The sequence below is a fragment of the Grus americana genome, chromosome 5 (assembly GCF_028858705.1).
Source record: "Grus americana isolate bGruAme1 chromosome 5, bGruAme1.mat, whole genome shotgun sequence".
NCBI lineage: Eukaryota > Metazoa > Chordata > Aves > Gruiformes > Gruidae > Grus > Grus americana.
In genome coordinates this window covers 57926821-57951095 of record NC_072856.1, presented here as the reverse complement: position 1 = coordinate 57951095, position 24275 = coordinate 57926821, and the positions used below count along the sequence as shown (strand labels likewise).

Sequence of the window (24275 nt, the reverse complement as noted above, 5' to 3'; positions counted from 1 at the left end):
TTTATTTTTTTACTGTACTCTGAGTCTATGGAGCTTCAGTGCTACGTAGGATTTAACACATACAGCGAGGCACTAGAACAAAGGGCCATGCCCAGAAAAGTAATGAACACATGCTGTCATAACATGACAGTTAAAGTAACCTCCCTGCCCCTATGAAACCTTCTGTTTCTTCAGCCTCCTCAGCACATATGTTTTACCAGCTCAGACTCACTCCTGCACTGGTAAATACGTATCATCAACTACCCTTTGACTACTTTATGCTAACGGAGTCTATATTACTGCTGGAAAACATAACGCCATTTCGTTTGGTTTAGTAAGTTTAAAGAGGGTTTACTCAGCTGCAAGCAATACTGCGGGTTGTTGCGCAGTGTATTTTACCATCTGACCACAGACACAAAACTAGTACACAAAAGGGAAAAACAGGAATTACACTTCTGAAATGTATTTTCAAATCTTTGCTCCGGGACAAACGTCTTTCATCAGTTCAAGAAGCACTGAGTAAAGAAGCAGCTTTAAGGTAGTAGACAGAGAGGGATCAAGACTGATTTTTTCCTCAGAGGACAGTTCGTAGTTCCCTTACAACTGCTGTATCATTCATGGAGCAAACCAAGCCCATGGAAAAGATGTTTCCCAAGACTGAGGACCTAGAATTCTAGGGGGTTGATGGCAGAAATTAGAGCCAGAGCTCAGAACTCTGGCAAGGTATCGGTTCTTTAATTTTGAGGAAAATAAAAATACTTACCTGTCACAGGAGTGCCAAAAGAATGAGGTGACACTTGTTAATCAAAGCACTTATTCCAAGAGTATTTCAGTGTTACTGATTAAAAAGCAACTCAGATCAGAATTCAGAATGAGAGTCAAAACCAGTGCACATTAATGTGTGTTTTATATAAGTCAGTCTCATGCTTAGACTGAAAGTGTTTCTATTTGGTACAAATGAAAACAATATTTACACCTGTGTTTTTCATAGGAGAAAAGAGTGCAAAAGCTAAACTCATCCGACCATCCAGCCTTTTCAGTGATTTTGGTGATAAATCCTTCTACAATACTTGCACCCAAGAAAAACCTTCAGCCCTCCTCCTCCACTGTCAAGTCTCAATGATTTGGTTGTCCTGGAGAGGATCCGAAATGATAAAATACAGCAAGACTAACCTTTCAGTAATGTTATTTTAAAGAGAAGTTGGTACTTCTTTTTTTCTTTTTTTCTATATCAGTTCAGTTACACTTTTCAGCATGAACAAAAGAATGTAATTCATAGCTCCTTTTTGCTCCCCCATGTCGAAATGCTATCTTACAAGTAGAAATTGATTCTGCAGAGTGCACTTGTTAAAAAAAAGTGACCGCTTGGATAGAATGAAAGAATTGCTGTAGCCTTGCTCCAGCCGAACCTTTTGAGCCGCACTGGCAGTTCCGAGCCAAGGCAAAACAAGTTTGCCATAAGCGTGATGCATGCCGCTTTGTTGAAGTACTAAACTTACATATCCCAGCAATCATACGATATTCTCACTGAACTTTTGAGAAGAATGCAGTCGTGTCAAATGAAAATGCAACCCTAAGGCCTTCTGTGGCTCCAGTTTCAATTCTAATTTCAGACTAGGAGCTTTATCCTGAAACCTTCATTCAGACACACGCACAAAAAAATTGAATCAAACTGCAAGTGTATTTTCTTCCCACTTGCCCTTTTCACAAGCAAGGATTTCAGACAGACTTGAATAAACATTATGAAGCTTTGCAGTCTAATAGTCTTAATATGCCCGTCTCTGCCACTGGAAGGAATTCAGAGTAAGGACCTCAAGTCCATCACACTCCAGGCACAGAGACCTACACGCTCCTGCAGGATAACAGATCACCATGGCCAGCTGCATCTTGTGATCATGTGCAGCTGTCAGCTCACAGCAAATGCAAGGCATCAGGAGTTCACTGAAACCGAAAGACAAAACAACTCAAATTACTTTTTTATTTGCTCCAGGATAGGCAGCTTCATGCAGCCTGTAACCAGGGCAATTAAGACACAATAACTTGTTATCTGTGAGAGCATACATTTCAGCCAGAAGCTCTAAGAGTTGGGAGGGTTGAGCTATGACCTTCAGGAGGTGTACTTCTACTTTTAAAAGGCTTGACATTTATCTGGATGAGTTGTTTCCAATAAACCTGGTGTTTACTCCCCTTACACTTGTTTTAACTATTTCATTAATAACTAGAAATTCATGGCACCTCAATAAAACTCATGTTAAAAGGACGTGAAGTTTGTACGAGCAGCCCTCAGAATAGTACTGTTATGCTTCAAGACAACTGTCAGATTACTATTTTTAAATAACAAGCAGAAGAGATGATCTCTTCTCATCCTTGGAAACCAAGCTGTTTTTTTGCCGAGACTTAAAACAACATTAGCCTGAGCCAGACACTGAGCATGGGAAACCTGAATGTGGATTATTTGCATCAGGCATTGCTATTGCAGCCCCAGCACAGGCTCCTAGAAAGAGGATTGTCAGACAAATTTCAGTACAGGCAGACTTATTTACAGTATAACTGCAACCCAAGCAATACAAAAAAAAGTGCATAAGGCTTGCTGGATGTTTGGACAGAAATACTGTGGTGTGGTGTGGGTGGGGTTTTTTTGTTTGTTTGGTTGGATTTTTTTGTTTTGTTTTGGGTTTTGGTTTTTTTTTTTTGGGGGGGGGGTGTCTGTTGCACTTATTATACAGAATATATGTTATTAATGGCTTCAGACCTCAAAAACCCAGAGTTCCCACTTATTCCATGGCTGAAATTACCCTTCCCCAAAGATGAAGACAGATATGCACACAGTAATCACTACCAGATCTTTCACAAATACCTGTGTAAGGAGCAGCTATCACCACTGTAGTTGCAGTTTCTACATACCACATGGCAAGTGCACCATCTAGTCACAGTGTTGCTCACTGCCACAGCCATGGCCTGCTAAAGCACCTTGCAAACTTTCAAGCACACACTGTCCATGTTCAAACTACTCCTTTATATCTAGACAAAATTTGGAGCTTTGGAGGCAGCAGGAGAAAAGTATTATACATAATCGCTTGGACTCACTGGAGCTTTATGCCAAATGTGGTTCTGCAGGAGAAACATCAATATTGGTTGGGCAGAGCTTTGTGGGCAGCCTTAGCTGGAACTTTTTCAATGGAAACTCACTTGTTTGCAAACTCAGCACTGCCCATAAGAGACAGAACATATGTTTTTATTATGTCAATCCATCTGAAGACCTATTTAGGCTGATAGTTTAATGCTCCAACAGTTGTACCACAGGCTTTAATAACATTTTGTCTCCTCTACATCAAGTTATTCCAAAGACTGGAGAGAAGAATGAACATCAAGGAATCCTCTTAAGCTACAATGATTTTTCTGAAAGAATTACATCATGGTCCTACCGCGTGGAACAACACTATTTTTGCCTTGCTATAGGCATCATCAGGCCACAGAAAGCCCACCAATATGTAGGTTTATCTTTGCTCAATAAGCATGAGCTACTATCTATCCCATTTCAGCCTTCTCACTTCCTACCTCTGTTTAAATTGTAAGATGAGTTGTAGACACTCATCCATTACAGGATGGCCAGTTCCCTCATGATCATGTAGTGGTCATATATATACCCTGTTGCCTGTTAACAATTGGGTAGAGTATCACAAATCTAACCAGCACATCTCAGGAGGAGCAGAAGAAAATAAAAAAGCCTGGATTCCCTGCTGCTTCTAGCTATGCCACCTACTTAGATTTCCTCCCCTGCCTCGAGCTAGTCGCGCCTGCTAGACTGACAAGGCCTTTGAGGTTCATTGTTTCCAGGTTAACTGGGTGGCCTTCATTTCTCTTCTGTCTTGGGGCTTTGTGGAGACCATCCCACCACACTGTTTTACTTCACATCCTCAAAGCAAATGCTTGGACTCACCATTCCATTGTCTCTTTAAAGTAGGCTATTTCTCCTTTTTCTTCTCCTTTTTGTGTGCCTCCTCAAAGTAGAACACATGAAGCCCTTTGCTAAAGTTGTTACTGGATTATGGCTGAGCTGTTTTGGGCATGATTCCTAAGTGCTCTACAACCACTCTATTTGCTTGCTTTGATTCATGCTTAATATACATTGGCATGTAGTTAGTTTCAAAGATAAATGAATTTGAGACACTAACAGCTACAGTGTAAAACAAGCCCCTTTACTCCCAATGTCATACTTCTGCAACTGGTATCAGTCGACACGATGACCCTGGATCTCCCTACTTAGAAACTGGAGGGAGCTACTGGAAAGCCATTTGCACATCACACAATTTTGTAACTTGGCCAACAGAGCTAACCATCTCTAACCTTTCTTGTTGGCTTCTCTGGAGAAGAAAGGCTTGAGGCTGAGGGACAGCCTGAATTTTTTGCACCCTTTTTCACTGATAAGTATTTCTTTTCATTAAGATCATGACTGCAGGATAGAAAAATTAAAATCTCCAGCCAAGATCAATGCAGAATCTGGGTAGTAATGAGCAAAATATCAAAAGGACTGATATTCAAAAGGAAGATGACAGCCTTGTAACTAATGGCAGCAGTCTCATTGAAAGTGTCAGACAATTCCAGTTTTCTGGAGGGGACAACAGGACTGGGCCTGCAGGCAGCTGTGGAGAGCAAACTTGGTAAAGCTGCAGCTTCTCCCTCTTAGCTCCCTCAGCCTCACACATGCGCTATAAAGCACAAAGTAAGATCTCCCCGATGAGCTCATCTGTTAGCAGTATAACAGCCCTGCAGTTGTCTAAAGAAAAACGCCCTCAGACAGGGCTCCACATCAGACTTGGTCCCTTTATGGCTCTCTCCCACCACTAAGCCCACACGCTATTCCTTACGCTTTCATCTCTGGCTTCCAGGCAATCTTTGCTCTCCCTCAGCAAGGAGCCATCACTAACTCTTTCTTGGGCTCAAAACTACAAGGACTGTCCTAGCACTCCCTGAAAACAGGCTGCCTCTTATATCTCTCAGCAATCCAGGCTCCCAGCCATTGGATCATGCAGATCTCCATAGTCCTACAAGTCCCATTATTTAGGAAGAAAACCAGGCACAGGTGAGAGTTGAGGCTTAAATCCCTGAAAAGCTTACGCTTGCCCCATGATAAGATGCAGGACTCTTGAAATACTTCCAGTAATTTAAACACTGGAAGGTAGAATGGAATAACTCCAATGAACTACACATTTACTTGGCCTGTCAAAACAGTAACCATTCCTTGCTAGAAATGTTGTAGATGTACAACTCGCTGAGAGTTGTGAGATGCCTGCCACTGCTCTGGAAAACTGAGTGAAGTTCTGGCCTTGAATTTGATACAAAAAAGATTTTTAAAAATTAAAACATGCATTTTCCCCCTTTCAATTTGAACACCTTTGCAAGTCAGTAAGACAGAGGCAGGCAAATAAAGATTTCACCACATGGTGTGAGGAGCATGAGAATGAATATGAAATTACTAACAAAGTTTATGTGCATGCTCTTTTAGGTTGAGAAAAATACACAAATAAAATGTGAGAGGCTAGGAGTATACTAGTATACTGACATTTTTTCATTTACCTGAATTTGTATAAAATATTTTCTTGGTTTTCCTTTAATTGTTCTTCATTTCCTCAGTGACTGTTAATTTAAGCTATCTCCATTCATGTAGTTTTGTTTATCAAGCACATTCTGTCTGTGTTTGGTTCATTAAAAGCCATGTACAAGTTCAAAGAATGGATAAATTTTGCATACCACAGGTAGTGCACCAAAATCCAGCATTACTTACGAATATGTAGATGAATATATGGAGACTAATATGTGCATATGTTCATGTATGATGGCAGAAGATCCAAACTGGGTATTCTTATTGCAGTAACCTTTCCAGAAGTATCATTAACCCCATAGGTCTGTAGATGTCAGGTCTCTACTCTCCAGTTTAATTCCAAAGGAGACGGATAATTCTGTTGGGGTAACACTGCTGGCTTTCTCTACCAATGCAGATGTGGCTTTAGTTTTGCTGCAGCTCACCAGGTCATGAGCGATAGTTACCTGCAGGTGAAGAATCACAGACATGTTCTCGTTCTCCCTTTTTGCCCTTTTCCCATAACCAGTACTTGGCATAGGTTACAAACATGCCGATGCAAAATACAAAGGGGAGAGCGTTTGAAGAGATTCAAACGGTTCTGTGTTCAAATGCTGCCATCAAGTGGATATATGTAGTAGAAGGCTGCAATTAATAGCAAGGGTATAATTTCACAAGAGGAAAGTGGATGGAGAGAGGAAGAATAAAACAGTATTTTTGTTCTAAGTTTCATGTGGCAAAACGTTACAAAAACATTTTTGGTCTAATCAATACTTTTAGTTAAGTCTGACTTAGTACCTCTTCTTTGTATTATACCACCTTCATATTTTAGCATCTTTAAAGTTGCTCAAACTTGCATTTGAGAGACCATGAACATAAGGATGTCGCTCTGTGCCCACAAAATTTGTCTGAATTGCTAAGGATAAGGACTAGATGTTGCACTGTGTTCCCATGAACTTGTCTGAGCCCTGAGTCAGATAGGAACTTCAGGAAAGGTCCTCCATCTCAAGGATCTATAGGGGAGTGAGACAGAAGAAAGTATTTTTTTGAGGTTTAGAGCTAACCATCAAAATAAATTAATTAATTAATAATAAAATAATGGGTTTCTTCAAATCCTAGATCAACAGTTCAGTTTGTATTTGAGACTGAAATGCTCCCCTTAATATAAAGTCTTTTTCCCCCTCTTGCAAAGTTTTAAAAGAAACATATCCTCATTTCCTTCAAAAAATTTAGAAAGAAAGTTCAAAATATTACTTGATATTATAAGAGCAAAATCTAATACACAGTACATTTTCTGGGTTGATCTCATTTAATGGCCACAGAGATGCAACAAAGTTGGCCCGTCTTTATGGGCCTCAAGTGCTGGCTCCAATTTGGTTGAGCAACCACAAAAGTCTTCTCTCAAGACTCTTCTTTCACCTAAGCCAGGCAGAACTGGATATTTTCCTAGGCTGCGTGACATCCAGGAATGCAAGATTTGTCCATGGCTCATTCACAAGAAATGCATAGTAAATGAGATGCGTTTTGGAAAATCAACAGTGCATGCATAGTACGTGTGCAATAATTTAGTGTGTTCTGGATGCATATGCACGTAGTTCTGCCAGGAAAGTCCTGGATTAAAAAATAAATAAATAAAAGAGTCCTATATCTGTAGCAAATTGTTTTGCCCTTAAGGCTGTGATGGCAAATAAATTTTTCCAAGATACAGGCAAATTTGAGAACTTGGAAGGACATAGTTATGAAATGTATTGTACTCAGGCAGTGCAATCTGGGCCATTGTCTTCAGTGATGGTTTGTATATATTACTGCAGCCAGGTCCTTAACACTGCTTCACCCTCAAAAGCTGAAGGTCTGTTTTAAGTAGGAATACCACAGTCCATCTAGACCTAAATATTTCTTTTAAAACAGAATGCGGGTTATCAACCCAGAAGAGCAGATCAGCTGGGCTGTTGTGGATATATCATCAGCAGATGGTTCAGCACTTGCAAATAGAATCCTTATTAATCAAAAGTTATATACACATTATTGGTTTATGGACAGATATCAAGAATGACAGTAAAAGGAAAACCCATGCATGTATTTTCTATTCAGACATCCTTGTCCAGAGTTTGGTGATTACTACTGCATATGCTCTACTTTTACAGCAGACAGACCTCTTCCCCACCATCGCTGTAAAGAAAAATCCAAACAGAAAAACCCCAGGAAAACATCCATAGCCTATCTCTAAAAACCTGATCTTTGTGGAAAATCTATAGGTCTTTTTTTTTGTGAACATAGCAGCAACAGAGGCTAAGATGACTCAAGGGGAGGTGGTTAAAATAAAAACACCTTTTAATGTATTCTGCTAGAGCCTGAGGATGAGAGGGAGCTACTGTCCTTAAACTGCCCCTCTGTCCCAACCTGTCCCTCAGCCTAGTTGTCCTTATTTATTAATTTTTTACAAGCAACAAGGCAGAGGTGGAATTTGAGGCTCAGAGACATCCTTGCTTGACTAAGGGAGAGCATTCAGAAATCAGAAAGGTGAGAAATGGTGATATAGGTTGGTACCTCTGGCAATAGATATCATACATATGTTGTCTGCTGGGCATTAAAAATTATGTAGAATAAACACAAAATTGAAGTGGTAATGCTCTTTGTCTCCTCTTTGCCTTTATGTCAGTGTTTCTGCAAAATATTTGTTTTAAACTTCTTGCTTTGGAGACCTGTTGCGGGTTATTGATTCAAACACTGTAGCTTGCTTAAACTTGAATCTTTCTTATCATTCCAGTTCTCTGTCACTTACGTGGTGATCAGGCTTACGAACTATTCACTACACTATTCACTATTCACTATTCACAGTACAGATATGAGAAACTCCCATACATGTGTTCAATTCTTTTCTCGAACAGAGAAGCTAGAGACAGCTATTATTTTTTTTCCAGCCTCTCACATTTAAGATAAGACTTCTTCTCTTTGGAAAGTATAGCAGGACAAAAGCAGCCTCCTATACTTCTTCACTGACACCACCAATGATAGGAAGGATGCTGAGAGCTGAAATCTGCATTTTTTTCCATGCTGAGCTAATGATCTTCTCTTCAAAGAGGCTCTCCTGTCTACGTATGAAGAAGTACGCTGTGATGGAGGAACTGCCAACTAGGTCACCATGGCCAAAATCATGTAACAGTTTATAAATATGAGTTATAATTACCTGGATTTTGTATTTTGAATACAAGCTTTGTTACTCAAAGCCTTGCTCTGGCCTGAAGCAGAGCAAGCTGTAAAGGCTGAGCCTCCGTTCAAAGGGAGAGGGAAGGTGCACAGCTGAGTCTGGAATTTAATGACTGATTCCTAGCAGACATCTGCTGTTGTAACTGGTTTTGAATCAAAGCTACATGGTTTGAGTTACCCAATGGACTTATTCAGTGTTTCTGATTACCTCCAAATTTATCCTAACGTACTTCTAATCACAGATCAAATGAAAATGTACAATACTGAATTACATGTTTAAAAATACACTGTTTTAAAAGAAATGTGTAAACTCTTGTGGCTCATGTTTCACGGCTTCAAATTCAACACTGCTTACCTGGTTTTACCTTCATCTTCATTCTATCTTGATGGATATTTGTTTTCTTAATAAGAGTCTTGAGATGGAGCATCTGCTTGCTTTAAAATTTTCTTCCTGTTATCTAGAAGTCAACACTTTCCACAGTAGTATCTTAACACATTTTTTCCTGTTAGCTCTAACCTTTGCACTACATTGTAATTCTATGATATGTACAAATATTATCACCAACACAGAAAACTTGCTATATAGTCATAGCAATTAAGAGATGTCAACAGAAAAAAATCTTAGGGTAATGACCTGTATGTGCTTTAAGACTTTTAAAAAAAAAAAAAAAAAATATGAGCAGGTGTTAATGGATTTGGGAATACCATCGTTATCAGACAGCTTAGAAGAAGCTGCTAAATATTCCTATCTGGGGTGGCTGGGGGAGTAAATTGTTACTTAACAGCAGCTAAAGACACCTTGAAGAACTGTGTTTGGAAAGGGACCAGCCAGAGTCAGGCTGCCCAGCAAGGAAGTGAAACTGGGAGACGCAGGAGGGTCATGTCCTCACCAACAGCAGTCCCACAGAGGCTGAACACACCGCCAGAGCTGGTGCTGGCAACGGGGTCCAGCCACAGTCCCAGACACAGCAAATGATGAACCAGGTGCAGGTTCCATCCATAGGCTCCAGTCAGGAGTAGGAGACAGGGCTGGAGCACAGGTCCAAAGGCCCCACCCAGTGGATGGGCTACCTACAGTACAGGTCTGAGGTCCATCTGACGGGCAGAAGTGGAGACCAGCACTCCTTCAGCACAGCTCAGATCAGACCGATAGCCCTGCGCTGACCTGAGATGGGCCTGTGGGCAGGGGTGGGTGAGGGCTCCAGGTGAGGCTCCTCAGGGACTTTAGGATCTTTTAGTGCCCTCAGGCACCTACCAATTTTGTGGCTTTCATGGGCCTTTGCTGGTTTGCCAGTGCTGCTTTTGATTCTTGAAAATCTTGTCCTCTCCTTGAAATATGACAGAGAAAAAGCAGAAATGAAAAGTTAAAAGCAACTGTCCTCTTTCAGGTGACACGCAATATCTTTTCATTCTCCCCATGACACAAGCGTGAAGGATACTTTTCTTGGCAGAGTTTCTTGAGGACTATTTATAGAAAAGTCAGAATCAGATCCTTTAAATCTTGTCCAGGTCTCTATACAGAAAGTATGACCAAAGACATTGAACTCTTTTTTTTTAATATTTTGGTAGGTAAATAGAACAATTTATGGAAGCAGCATCACAAGCAACTTAGACCTTTAACCTGAAATTAGTATCAGAAAGACTCAGATTCTATAGAAGGAGTAATGTATCTCATACGTGTGTAAAAATAGCAAAACTGACTGGATAGGTGAGATATCAGTGTGAATGTCCTCCTGTCGATCACAATCTCAAAAGTCCTTACGACAGATAGCAGAAGAATTAGACAGGGACACTTGTTGCAGACTTTGCTGTAGCATAAAAATTACAAATGAATCAATAAACTGTATAGCCCTTAATTGCTGTTTATTAAAAAAAAAAGCATTACTGAGTAATTTACAGGTACCATATTTGCCAGATAAACTATGCACAGGACAAGAAAGCTGCAATACAGTTCCAGTGGTAAATTACCTTTTATTTTAAAAAAATAGCTGCCTTGACAAGAAATAAAATTAACATTCCCTGCTCTTTAATTTTTTTTTCTTTTAAACTTTTATTTTGGGGAATGAAAAAATCCTTAGCAATACAAATACATTATATTTCTTTGTTATCACTTAGCACAAGCTACAGCAAATGTACCCACAAATATTGAGGCCAATCACAGGCAGTCAATCTATTTTACATATTGCTATGACAAGTTGCAAGTTGCTGCTTGGCTTTCAAGGGCCTAGATGGCAGTGTAGTTCTTAGTGTAATTAGTCAATTTGATCTTCTCTGGGAAAATGATATTAACTGAGAGGTTTTCCCCATTGTTAGATTTCAGAAAAAAGTTCTTTTTCTTGCGTAGGAGATGACTATATTTGGCGTTAGCAAGCCACATTTCACATTTTGAAAAAAATACAATCCCAGTTGTACCCAAGACAACAAGACATGTAAGCAAGCCCAGTACAACAAAACATATCACCTGACTTCTACTGAGCAAGGGATCTGCATTTTGGATTGTTTCTTTCATTGTTATTTTCAGGATTTCTTGATGATGCACTGATCTGTGATGAGCTTTTGGGGGTGGCTTGTAATTCTGCGTATGCTTTGTCTCCATATTTACTCCAGAGAGGCTTGTGTTTTTGCTGGGATGTTTGCAGGTTGAACCAACAAATTCTGGTTTACAGATGCATTTGAATCCTCCTTGGGGATGTTCACTGCATGTCCCTCCATTCTCGCATGGGTCACTTGCGCAGAATATGACACGGCTGCTGCAGAGCTTTCCTGTATAGCCATGGGGACAAAAACAGCTGAAATCCACACCAATATCTGTACATGTTCCTCCATTTGCACAGGGGTTGGATTCACAGTCGTCTCTCTCTATTTCGCAGAAGTTGCCAGCAAAACCAGAAGGGCAGAGACAGGAAGCATGTGGTGCAAAACCATTGTCATCAATGCATGTTCCTCCATTCTGACAGGGAGAGCTAGAACAGGTAACAAACACATAGGCAGAACTGAACTAAAGCCGAATGAAAGAAGCTATTAGGAAACACTTTATATAATAAAAGGAGCTGGTTTTCTTTACAAGAGACAATTCCGAATGCAAATCCACTGAAGTCAATGAAGTTGAATCAAGAATGAGTTTGTTCACCAGCTTTGTCAATACAGATTATAATATCTTCTGCTGACCCTTCGGGCAGGATTAGTACACCAGTATATAAATTCAACTTGAAAAGCTGTGAAGGGATTTTAAATTATTTCAAACACTTATTCAAATAAAGCTTCCCAGTGTTCTCATATGCTTAGAGCTATTTAGCTGAGCAACTATTCAGACAAGACTGAACAAAGACACTAGCAGCATGGCTTTTTTTTCCACCTGATTATTCATAAGATAATCTATGTATTGTTTTGGCAGAACGAAACACTCTGCCATAGCATCAAGATGTAAAGCTGATTGGTTTTATTCCCCTCTCCAGTGTTCCATAACATACAAAAAATTTAGAGGCGAACAGATACTTTCCTGCAAACTGCTGTTCAGACAAAAATTTTGATAAACATAAATGGGATAGTTTCAGCCTTTGCAAAGGCAGCTGTAATATGAGGATAGGATCATAGAAAACCAAGTATTTCTGCCAACCATTTAAGAACTTAATGATTAATAGACTGGTACTATATTTTAAGTGATGTGAATTCACTGAGACACCTTTTTCTACCTCTTTTTCTACCTTTGCAATGTAACTGTGCCTTACTGAGTGTAAGGCCAAAGATAGGGCCACCCATTGACAGAAAGGCACAAATGTGCCAGTTCGGTGGAGCTCTGCAATGTGGACTTGGCCCTTCAGTTGGCCATGTTGGGAGAAAAGGGGCCCTGGGTCACAGGTTTACAAATAAATCTCAAACCCCACTTTCACGGCAGTTCATCGTAGATGAACAAAGCTTTTAAAACTTACCTTCTAAAAATGAATAACACTTGGTAAAGCTTACAACAAGCCTCTCTGACAACAGTTTTTCTAATACTTATAAACCTCTGAAGACGTACAGTATAGTACCAGGACATAGTTGAAAAGTCCAAGCTGTTATTTAAGTGTTACATTTCCAGGGGTAAGTCCCACTGGTAATGAAGATCACAACTTCATGAATGTTGATATTTTACATATGCAGTGGTCAGTAGCAATTGGCCGTTATGGATTTCCATGGTGGGACACAGAGATTTAAGATATCTTTTTATGTCTGAGTGAGATGACTGTGAAAAAGATACAAGCTCCTGACTACAAATGGTCCTTCACCACTGATCAGGATAAGGTTGAGCTTCTCAAAAGCCCAGCCATTGCTCCGGGAGTAGCTATGACAAAGCCTACCCCAAGAACCTCTGGCTTTACTGGCAACTGAAACACTTTGTGGCCACCCATCAGGAGAGCCTGAATATCATGGTAGATGACTCATCTGCCTGTTTCTTGCTGCTTCCACATAAACTGTCCTCTTATATTGTCCTTCACTGTAGATTTGGACAGAAAAAAGGCTACTGAAAGAACAAATTTGAAGTCTGGAAGCAGTATTAGGAAAGCGAAAGGCGTGTTTGTTCCTGGACTTTGACATAGCAGTTATTGGTGACAACTTGAGGTGATCACGCAAACAAGGAATTTTGCCACAATCACTAGCCACTGTGTCTGCTTTAAGCAAAGTACAGAAGCTGTAGTTGTATAGTCCTTGAGTAAATGAGTGGTTATGGCCTGCCGTGGAGAGTCTAGCACCCTCTCTTAGCTTTACAGGTCCCACGGAAAATCTGACAAACTGTTTTGGATATGTCAATGTGTAGAAGTTTGAACCCTCATGAGTGGTTTGGATTACAGTACTTTCTGAACCTTTCAGAAGTGTAAAAAATTCAAATAAATAACATCTAAGGGAAAATGCAGAATTTTGAAAATTTATCTTTATTTATTAATAATACTGAGTTGCATTTGCCTAATTTTAATATGTTTAAATAAATAAGGTATTAATATAAATCTCCTTGAATAGATTCAGTTACTTTGCATTTTTGGCATTTAAGGCATGTTCAGCAAGGTGTGGTACTACTTGTGGAAACATGGATGTACCTCTTCTTTGCTTTCCAAATACTCTGCTTTCATTTTAGAAAGTGCCACTCACTGCTCTGCTTCAGAGTAAAACTTCAAAACATCACACCAATGTCACTAATGCAGATACATTTGCCTGATTTTGTAAGCAGACTAGAATAATCACTTTGATTTGCAAATTGTCTTGGTTCCATCTATGAATATTAACTAAGGAGCCAGTGGCAATGCTTAATAATATCACCATTGTTAACATTACCACTGAGGTAGAGAGGAAGTGAGATGTGAATGAGATGACATTATATGATGATATCTCTTTCCAGGATGTGAGCTGCACTCTCTGGCGGATTGCGAAGTACGAGCAGACACGGAGTGCTTGTGCTGAGAACAGTTGTCCTTTTGAACTAAAAGCAGATTTGCAGAGCCTGCTACTCATTTTCCTGAAAAAACACAGCTTCCTAGAGAAAAGGAATTGCTGTTTTAAGACAGTTGTATTATTATGAAAAATTGGTTGTGATTTCCCGACTAGCTCACAAGCATTCATTCAGTTTGAGTACTGAATGTTTGAGGATTTTAATCATGGAATCAGAATCTTTAAGGTTGGAAAAGACCTCTAAGATCATCAAGTCCAACTGTCAACCCAACACCACCATGTGTACTAAACCATGTCCCAAAATGCCATGTCTACACGTTTTTTGAACACCTCCAGGGATGGTGACTCCACCACCTCTCTGGGCAGCCTGTTCCAATGCCTGACCACTCTTTTGGTGAAGAAATTAATAAACTACAATAAATAATATTAATAAATAAAAATAATAATAAAACTACTAATAAATAAACTACATGGAACTTATCTGTGTTAACTCATTGATACTGGACCTCACCTGTTCTTTGGGATAGTTAATATATGTCTATGTTGAATTACTGAAATATTTGCTCTACAGATGAAAAATGGATAAAACAAGCTATTCATATCCCCTATGTTAGGCAAGTAGCTTGGATGTCATTCAAGGCACTTGCAAGGAACTTAAATTTCCTCATTGTCAATGAAGAGATATAGGCAAATCAGAGCAGTTATCTTAGGTGCCGAAAGTAAACCCAGACAGAACTGTGTGACTATCCCCCAATTAAAAGCAACGGCAAGAAAATTCCACTGACATAAAGTTGTAAGAATGGCAATTCTTGCCAAAGACAGTGAGAAGTGTTAATGTTCCTTAAATGAGTGTACAAGTCTTCAGGAAGATGTAGTCATAAGGTAGATCTGAATATTAATAATTATATATTGCCGAGCAAACAGAGAACCAGAGGGTACTAATATGGAGCTAGAGAGAAAGAAGGCAATATCAAAAAACCCCCTGATTTTAAGGTGATAGTTTTACCAAGCTTGTATCCACCAGAAAGGCATTCTGTATGCTTATGGGATCAGATCCTTGATGAGCTAGAGGACAGCAGATGCTTCTAGATTTCAATAAAAGCACCAATCCCCCCCCCCTTTTTTTTTTTTAAAGCTTTGAAAGGTCATCTTTTTTTCAAGCAGTTATACTGGTGTTACTGCTGAAAGTTTTTCACTCTGTGCCCATTGCCTCTTTCCCTTTCACTGGTCCCCTCTAAGAAAAGTTTGGCTCTGTCTTCTTTGCTTCTCCCCATCAGGTATTTATACACATGGATAAGTTCCCCCAGAGCCTGCTCTTCTATAGCCTAAATAATCCAGGTGTCTTGGCCTCTCCTTATAGGAGAGATGTTCCTTAATCATCTTCGTGGCCTTTTGATGGACTCACTCCAGTATGTCCATGGCCTTCTTGTACTAATGAGCCAAGAACTGGGCCCAGCACTCCAGATTTGTCTCACCAGGACTGAGCAGAGGGGAAGGATCACCTCTTTCAATCTGCTGGCAATGCTGTTCCTAATGTCCCACTTCTCTTAGACAATGGAGAGCAATGGCCTCCCACATCCTATTCTGGTGAAGGTGAGATTATCTCCTTCAGTAAACTATGGATATACAATGGTATGTCAGTTAAGAAAACTGACAGGCTGGTGGACTAGATGTTTTTGTGCAGACAGCTGGTGCATTGGCTGCTGTTCTTATTACTGTATATGGTTTGTATATACAATTATCTCTCACTACAGGTGAGAACACAGGACCGGAGGTTACTTCAAGTTTGTTTACTAAAATCAGGGGAAGGCATAAATTCGCCACAATAAAATGTGGAAATTATCACTTTTACTACTCAAATTATGCACACAAACTCATGCTGATAATCTGTAAATCTTTACAATGTGAACAGATTAGACTTGTAAAGTTTGATAAAAATATCAGCAACTAGCAGAAGCATTATATATTTTAGCACAGAGATACTTCCACTTAGCAAAGAATTCTGAGTAACAGTCAGTAGGAGTGTGTAGTTTAAATTCGTATCAGAAATCAATATTTACCCATTAATAATGCAGGGTCCTTTTTTGAGATGGCAGTTTTTTCCTGTAAATCCCTGGGCACACAGACAAATATATCCTCCATCACCAGTCTCTATGCATGTTGAGTTATTGGTGCACGGCTTTGCAGAACATGGGTGAATATCTGTTTAAAAAAACCAAACAACCCAACAACAAACAGGGCTCAATTAATCTAATGAGAAAGAGTCAGCAAATAGTATATAATACTTCAAATAAAATATAACTTTAATAGTCCTTCATCCTGCATTTTATAAATTCTGATTTATTCCTCCCTCTCTTAAAAAGGAGTTTAGATTTTTCAACTATTTCAAGCACTTTCAGCTTGTTTCTCTCTTCCTAGCTCCCACTTCTAAAATACATTTGAATTGTTCCAGTCTATAAATAAGTAATATTATCAATAAAATATTAGTGGGGGAGAAAGAACTGCATAGTCTAGTCATCCTTTCACAACCTTGGCTTTTCCATGAGCAGAATTCTGATGAAGCAATCAGGAGCTGGGAATTCTCCCTGCTCCCTGCCTGAGAGCCTATCATTATGTGCTTGTGAACAAACATTTCATAATAACAGAGATCAGCAAGTTACAAAAATCTCTTAAAATTTCATCTTTTGGCTGGGCTGCATCCAACCCTTACATAACTGTACCAGAAGAAAGAGCTATATGACGTCTGGAGCCAGTGTCACACATCTCATTTTTTTTTTTTACAATTTCCCTGCTGAGCCACTTCCCATTCAAATGATTACTGAATTTTTAAAATAATTAAAAATAGATAAACAAACAAGTGCATATTTTAGCCAACTAATAGAGCAGCTGCAGGGAAGTGCTGACTGCAAGTTATCTGATGCCTTGCACACACATGTGCACACATACACTTTCTAAGAAGATGAGTTATTTAAGGGCATTTATATTTTACTTCTCACAACATAACATGAAAGTTAGATGATATCATAAGGTAATGCAAAATTTTAACCATAGCAAAACATTTCAACAGCCTTAGCTTTCAAAGACAATCTTCCCTGGATAAGAGGCTCTACTTTCTAATATATCACAGAATCACAGAATGGTAGGGGTTGGAAGGGACCTCTGGAGACCATCTAGTCCAACCTCCCTGCTAAAGCAGGTCCACCTAGAGCAGGTTGCACAGGCTCATGTCCAGGTGGGTTTTGAACATCCCCAGAGAAGGAGACTCCACAACCTCTCTGGGCAGCCTGTCCCAGTGCTCGGTCACCCTCAAAGTAAAGAAGTTTTTCCTCATGTTGAGACGGAACTTCCTGTGCTCCAGTTTGTGCCTGTTGCCCCTTGTCCTGTCGCTGGGCACCACTGAAAGAAGTCTGGCCCCTTCCTCTTGACACCCACCCTTTAGATATTTGTAAGCAATGATAAGATCCCCTCTCAGTCTTCTCTTAGCCTATTCTCATTGCAAGACAATCACTTTGCATGCACTTTGAATGTAAGCTCCAGTTTTCACAAGGATCAAAATAATCTTGAATGCTTTTTGGAGGAGTGTTGTTTGCAACCTATTTTCACAGGCTTTAAAGGCAGCTAATAAAGGTTGAACTCTGATGCAGAAGCAAAGAAACTCTGAAATATGTATGGATAGGTGTGTATATATACATATACACATATGTTACTATCAGTAATTTGTGTCAAGGATTTAATTTTAAAACACAACTTAAAAGCTTGTAGGAACATATCCTTTTAAAACATAAATACATAAATATCCCCAAATAGAACCATTTTCTCTATTCTGTCTAGTTTACCTCTGAAAAGGTCAACAACCTTGCTTCAAGTGATAACCAAGTCTGAGATGAGAATTCAAAAACAGGACAGTACATTTACACGTGTATTATGAATAGCCACAATCATATCACCAATAAAGTCATTAATATTTGCGTAAAGCTAAGTTGTCAGGCTGCAGTACACGAAGCAATCACTGACCGTTTTTACGAGGAAGGCACACTCAGTAGTAGTCTCTGTCACAGCAGGATTTCTAAACGCTGTCTCATGCATGCCTAGCATGGGCAAAGGTTCCACCTGTACTTGCTTTGGGGACAGCTTACCAACATGTGCCCTTGGCAAAGCAGTCGAGTGACACGTAGCACAGTATACTCGGAGCTCACACCACATGTTGGCTTTTTAGCCAAATTGAGGCCAAGATTCAAGCGGGAAGTCAGGGGCACACTAACATGACTGCAGGCACAGCCAGAGATGACAAGATGACAGAGACGACTGCTCTGATTTAGCAAGATGGATCATATGCTCTGACTGGGCTGTCATTTTTTCTTGGAAATAAATTGACTAAGCTGGTTTTCCCTTTGTTATGTTCAGTGTTTGATGTGGTACCTGTTCCTGTACTGTGTAACGTATGTCAGAGAGCCGCAGAGGGAAACCCTGTGCTGTGCAGCCTGGTTCCTCGTGTTCCTATTGCCGATTTCAAAGCTGTGTTTCCAGAGGACGAGAAGATGCCATGGCATTCAGTTAGGCAGGCTGGTGCACTTCATTGCAAAGAGGTTAACCAGCAGTGATAACTCTAATACCAACTCATAGATTTCTTTCTTTAAGTGCCATGCCTGTCCACGTGACTGCAATAATGGCCATAAATGATACCACTGATCCTGGGCTACATGTTTACAGTGGATCAGGCCCAACCTATAGTCTGCATGCCTATGAATTACTGGGAAGGTCATTCTTGACCTGAACTGAGGACCAGGCTGCTGATAGTAAAAACAGCAGCTACATAGTCAGAGGCATTAGAAAACCACTTGATAATCTAAAACTGCCCCAGAAAGGAACTTCCATGATCCAAGCCAAGGAGACTAACTTTTCTAGACAATAGAAAAAGAGATACCACCACCAGTCCAAATCATCTTTTTTTCCTCCATGCTTAGCAAACAAATAAGCTGCTGAGAATATAACTAGATTTTACGAACATTTCAGGTGTTTACAGTAGTGGCCAAATGAACTTCAGAAAATTTGTAGCAACCTTCCAGTACCAAGAAAAGGAGGATCTTTCTCTTGATCCCTTGCATCAAAACAATGCATTTAGAGTAGGTAAATCCATTAAGATGAAAGACTTTCAACATAAGATGTCCCTGCAGATGAAAAGATGGTTATTTCTTCTTGGCTGAATATTCTTGGCAGCTCTTCATGGGGATCTAGATTCAAATTGGCAAAGAAGATTCCGAGATGACTCTGAGTGTTGAGAGAAATAATAGTTTCTGAGCTTAAGAAAGGGATACCTTTTTTGTATTATAGAACTATTTTAATCAATATGTATTCAAATAATATTTTACCATAAAGATATGGGTACAGTTTCCCAAGCATTGTTTTGCATCCTAAGTACTAGTTGCAAGAGGGAAAGGTTGCAAGGCTCAGAATTGCAAATGTATTTAAGTCCTTAAAAATTCAGCTGGGCACTTCATATGGCTTTTAAAAGTATGCCCAGCTTAAAAAAAATTAATATTATCTTACAGGAATCTTTAGGTGTAAAGATGGTACCTTTAAAAATCTGGTCCTTTGGAGTCACTGGCAAGCAATAGAACTGAACCTCCTAAGGTGGCAGTGGGGGTCATTCTGTCTAGTTTTAGAAAGCCATGATTGTAGATCACAGATGGCAGAGGGACTCATTCCTCCTCGTTAATTGTAATGAGAATCTAGGTCAATGTTTCAGGTATAAACATATCTGTGAGAGGTGTCCAGAACAACATCTCTGAGAGCCTATAGTCACATCTGCACCATTGTTATGAGAGCTCCTGCAAACATACCAGGACTCGCTATAAACTAAGAAGTCTGTCTATGCTCATGTGCGCAGCCAGTGAGTATGGGCTGCAAAGCCTGATGAGAAGCTAAATGAGAACTTGAGTACCTTGCACCAAGCTCCATGCCACTGCAAGGCTGTGAACTACCTGAAATCTTCTGAATCTTTTAGTCATCTTGAAAATTTTATCCAGTTCAAACTGTGTCATCATTAATTACTGTTTTGGGTATCCATGGGCAGAACACAGGCATGCTCTATAAATAATAAGCTGTATAACAAAAAGAGCCTGAAAGAAGGCAGCCCTGGACACCTGTCCTCTTCCAGCTGCAGCTACACGGGCTGAAGAGGCACATGCTCCTGGATGCTCGCGCGGTTTCAGCCCCCTCAGATCTCTTTGGCTGAACATTTGCCTGTGTCAGCCAAAATAAACCAGCTCAGCAAAGGCCAATTCTTGAGTTTGCTTATGCTAAGCTGGCTCGTTCTGACTGGCAAGGGGTGAGAGAGTGCACACAAGGGCTGTGCTTTTCCCTCAGATCTGAGAGGGAAGTGGCAGTCTGTTCAGGCAGACCTTTTTCTCAGTTGCAGTAATGCTAGTCCACTGAATCATCGCTGGGTTAAGTAAAGGAAGAAAAAAGCACCATGTTTTCCTTTTCAAGAAGTATTGTGTATTATGCTCACATCTTTCTGAACAGAAAGTAGCATATAGGTAATGTGCCATGCAAATATTTCAAATTATTAATATATACCAGACAACTTGTATTTTTATAGAAAAGGCTTATATGACAACAAGGGAGCAGTTATTTGTTGGCCTTATCCACAATGATTAATGTTTAAAATAGAATGATGAATTTATGCTTTGCTCACATGTATGCCCGCTTACAAAAGATACTGCATGCTTTTGCCTAAATTATTATAAAAGTTCCAGGTTTATGTGCCACTACCCAGAATCCCTTTATTATCTCGCACTAACATTCAATCCTTTAAAACTAGTTATCCAGAAGGACTTTTGCATGTCTCCAGCACCAGGTGGGGCTGTTTCACCTCACTTGCTCACGGATAGGAAAGGATGTGCAAACCTATGTCACAGAGGCTGCCAACCCAGCCCTCCTCACAGATGCACTGCCAGGGCTTGGCACAGCTGCCGTGCAAACACCCAGGGAAAGGAACACACTGATTACAAAGAGCACCCTGCCAACCAGGTTGACACCTGAAAGAGATAAAAGACAAGATAGAGGCATAGTTTGTTTTTAATAAACATAATTACATGGATGTTCCCCTTTTCAAGGCACAATAAATAAAGTTTTAGATACAAAATTGGACTATGCAGCACATTTGAACAAAAAGATACGATCGATGCTTCTGGGATACTAGAACCAGTTTATGTGACGAAAATAATTTCATTCAATGAGAAAAAGAATAAAAAAAGCTAATCAATCTAAAGACTTTTCTGACTGGAAAAAGTAAGCTAAAAAGACACCTAGATGTCTATGCTCTATGATTCCAGTTACTGTATCCTAAAAGAGTGTTTTTTCATTACAGTTCCATATTTTCAGAGGGCAAAGCATTTCAGCTTCTGTCTATTTCACCAGGACTATGAATTATTGAAGCTGTCCATTCCTGTGCTAATAGCCCTGTCTGACAGATCTTTTTACCTGCATTCACTGGGAAATTCACAAAATCCATTCTCTGGGTGGCAGCCAGTTTTACAGTTCACGCCTGAAAGAAGAGATTTATAATATCAAACCAGAAAAATCAGCACTCAGGAAAAAAAAAAAAATCATATGTTCTATACCCATTACTGTTGTTTTAAAGGAAAACCAGACTGCATAATGTTCCGATTTTTTTTTATTCAAACACATAGTTTTGCAACATAAATTTTTAAATTAACTTTATCTGGAGCATGTTACAGAGTGTTCCTATAGGATAAGTGAAATGGCATAAAAGAATTAACCGCAAAAGAATACAAATTCACTTTAGCATACGCAAAGTGTATGTAGTATCACTATACATTACTTTAAAAGGGAAATTTCAGAAGAGATCCATGTATGTCATTTCACAACATGCCACTCCACCTGCATTGTTTTAGAACTCCTTGAAACACAGCAGTACCTTTAGTCAGAAAAAATTTTCCATTTAAAACAACTTACAGTATAAGCATTGAATTCATTTCAACTCTACGTCGGATGAAAAAAAAAAAAGTCACCATTTTCATTAAATCATGCATGAATAACGTAAGTTAAGGAGAGGAGGTCTCAGACACATTTTTCTTTTTTGTTTTTTTCAAGTATTTGCATCAAGCGCACTAAGCAGTGCTCCTCCGAAATATCACCGTTAGCCCCTGGCACCCCACGCAAACGGCACGAGAAATGCACTCGGTCGGATTGCAAAGGAAAAGCTTCCTAAACATCACCAGCATCTTCGGCCGCAGCGGGCACTGGGGAAGGCTCTGCCCTCGGGGGGCTGCAGGAGGGCTCCCGCCGCCGCTTCCCTCCCGGCCCCGGCAAACTCCGAAAACTTTCCCAACTCGCCTCCCCTCACTGCGCCGCTCCCCGCGGCAAACGCCGGGGTGTGCGCTGCTCGCCACCCTCCCGCCGCCCTCCTCCAGCGCTCCCCGCGGCCGGCGTTACCTGGGGCTGCGGGGAGGACGAGGGGCAGCAGGCAGCAGCAGCCGATGAGCCCGGCGGCGCGCAGCCCCATGGCCGGGGCCGCTCCGCGCCTCTCCGCGCCGCCCCGCGGGGAGCTCGGGGGAGGGCGCGCAGCCTCCTCGCCGGGCGGCGGCGGCCGGGAAGTCGGCGGCACCCCCCGCCCGCAGCCCGCAACGCCGCCGGGCTCCGGCGCGGGAGGAGGGAGGGAAGGAGGGACGGGAGAGAGGGGAGGGCTGCCCGCCTCCTGCCGGCCCTCCTGCCCTCCACTCGCAGGCAGGGGATTTGCCCGCGGGGCGAGGCAGCCCCTGCCTAATTCTGCCGCTCCGAGTCCGCTCTCCTACGCGGGGGCGGAGAGAGGAGCCCGGCACCTTGCGCACCCCGGCTTGCGCGGTCGCGGGCAAGGGGAGGAAATCTGGAAGGGCGCGGGAGAAGCGAGGTCTAGTGGGGATGTTAAGCACGCCTCTCATCTCCTTAAAACTTACTCCGGCTGTCCGCAAAGAGCTTATTTGGGGTTTGTCTTCAGAAATCTGAAGATTTCTCTCCTTAGTCATTCACATCAGAGCTACAACTTTTTTCAGGATAAAACCCAGCAAAAGCAAGGAAGGTAAAACATTTTATGTTTCTGAGACTAAAGAGTTAAAAAAACCCAACAAAACAAAACAAACTACCTGAAACTCTACCTTTAGTAGTCTTTTATGCACTGAATAGATCAAGAAGAAATATTACTTCCAGCAAAAGGCAACTTAAATACTGTGTTTTACTATGTGACTGTTCCTTCCTCTTTTCTATCTCTTTATTCTTCCTTTGAGCTCTCCCTTATGGAAATAGACTGTCTATTTCTTATTCTTTGCATTTTTTCTTGTTCTTTGTTTTCTTTTTTTGTGAGTTTTAGGATTCCTGAGGGATCTGTTTTCTTCTGCTTGCTGATGTAGTGCTTTCTTCCACCAGACTTCATTTACCAATTTGTCTGCATTTATGTGAAGCGACTAGAGATCCCTGTAATATGGTAAAAACACTATACGATCATCTGCTTCTTCTCTAGAATTACAATGGGCTAATTCAAGATTACCTGCCTGAAAATATACACACTGGAAAGCACGCATTAGCTTCAGATGGCCCATTTACTGGTACTTGAAGACAATGATGTGACTTAGGTTGAAAAAGTTTGCTTCTACTAATGCTGACTTAGTTTTAACCGAGAATAGGGGAAGTGAAGGACAGAAAAAAGAAGAGCAGAGAATGAGAGGTTGTTTAAAAGACAACACTTAGGAGTAAGGTGTGAGAGGCAGACGTTGCTTCTTCAAAGCTCTCCAAAAGTTTTGGTATCTGAGATAAGCCGTACCTGTCTGACTGTACAGGCACAGATTGCCTTCACACCTTTTCTGCTTGTCTTGCTTTCCTTTTACTACTGAAACGTTAGTTACTGTTTAGAAAAGGTTACTTTGCGTCAGAGGTCTCGCTGTAGCTCACCAGACCAAGCCTTGCCTGGGGTATTGTGAATGACACTCTAGAGAAGTGAAGATGTGGGATGGTAATGATGACTGCTTAATCCTTTCCTCTGCTCTTCTGTCAACCTATGCTTTTCTAGGATAAATATCGGCAGGTCTTC

At 40.6% G+C, this 24275-nt stretch overlaps 1 protein-coding gene and 1 long non-coding RNA gene across 2 annotated transcripts in view; one reads left to right on the top strand and one right to left on the bottom strand.

The window, feature by feature from the left end:
* Positions 1 to 24275, top strand: part of LOC129207629 (uncharacterized) — a 224988-nt gene that overhangs the window by 175117 nt on the left and 25596 nt on the right. The window lies entirely within an intron of this gene.
* Positions 10455 to 22934, bottom strand: DLK1 (delta like non-canonical Notch ligand 1). Its single transcript, XM_054828844.1, has 5 exons — positions 22649 to 22934; positions 21674 to 21737; positions 21098 to 21228; positions 16249 to 16390; positions 10455 to 11730 (listed from the first exon to the last, which is right to left on the bottom strand). The coding sequence occupies exons 1-5, from the start codon at positions 22716 to 22718 to the stop codon at positions 10992 to 10994; spliced, it is 1146 nt and encodes a 381-aa protein (XP_054684819.1). The 5' UTR covers positions 22719 to 22934; the 3' UTR covers positions 10455 to 10991.

Coding starts and splice junctions, on each gene's coding strand:
- DLK1 (XM_054828844.1), bottom strand. CDS start 22,718: ATGGGGCTGCGCGCCGCCGGGCTCATCGGCTGCTGCTGCCTGCTGCCC. Junction 21,229..21,673: donor GAATTTCCCAGTGAATGCAG/GTAAAAAGATCT, acceptor TATCTCTTTCAG/GTGTCAACCTGGTTGGCAGG. Junction 11,731..16,248: donor GGACCCTGCATTATTAATGG/GTAAATATTGAT, acceptor TACCTGTTCTAG/CTCTCCCTGTCAGAATGGAG.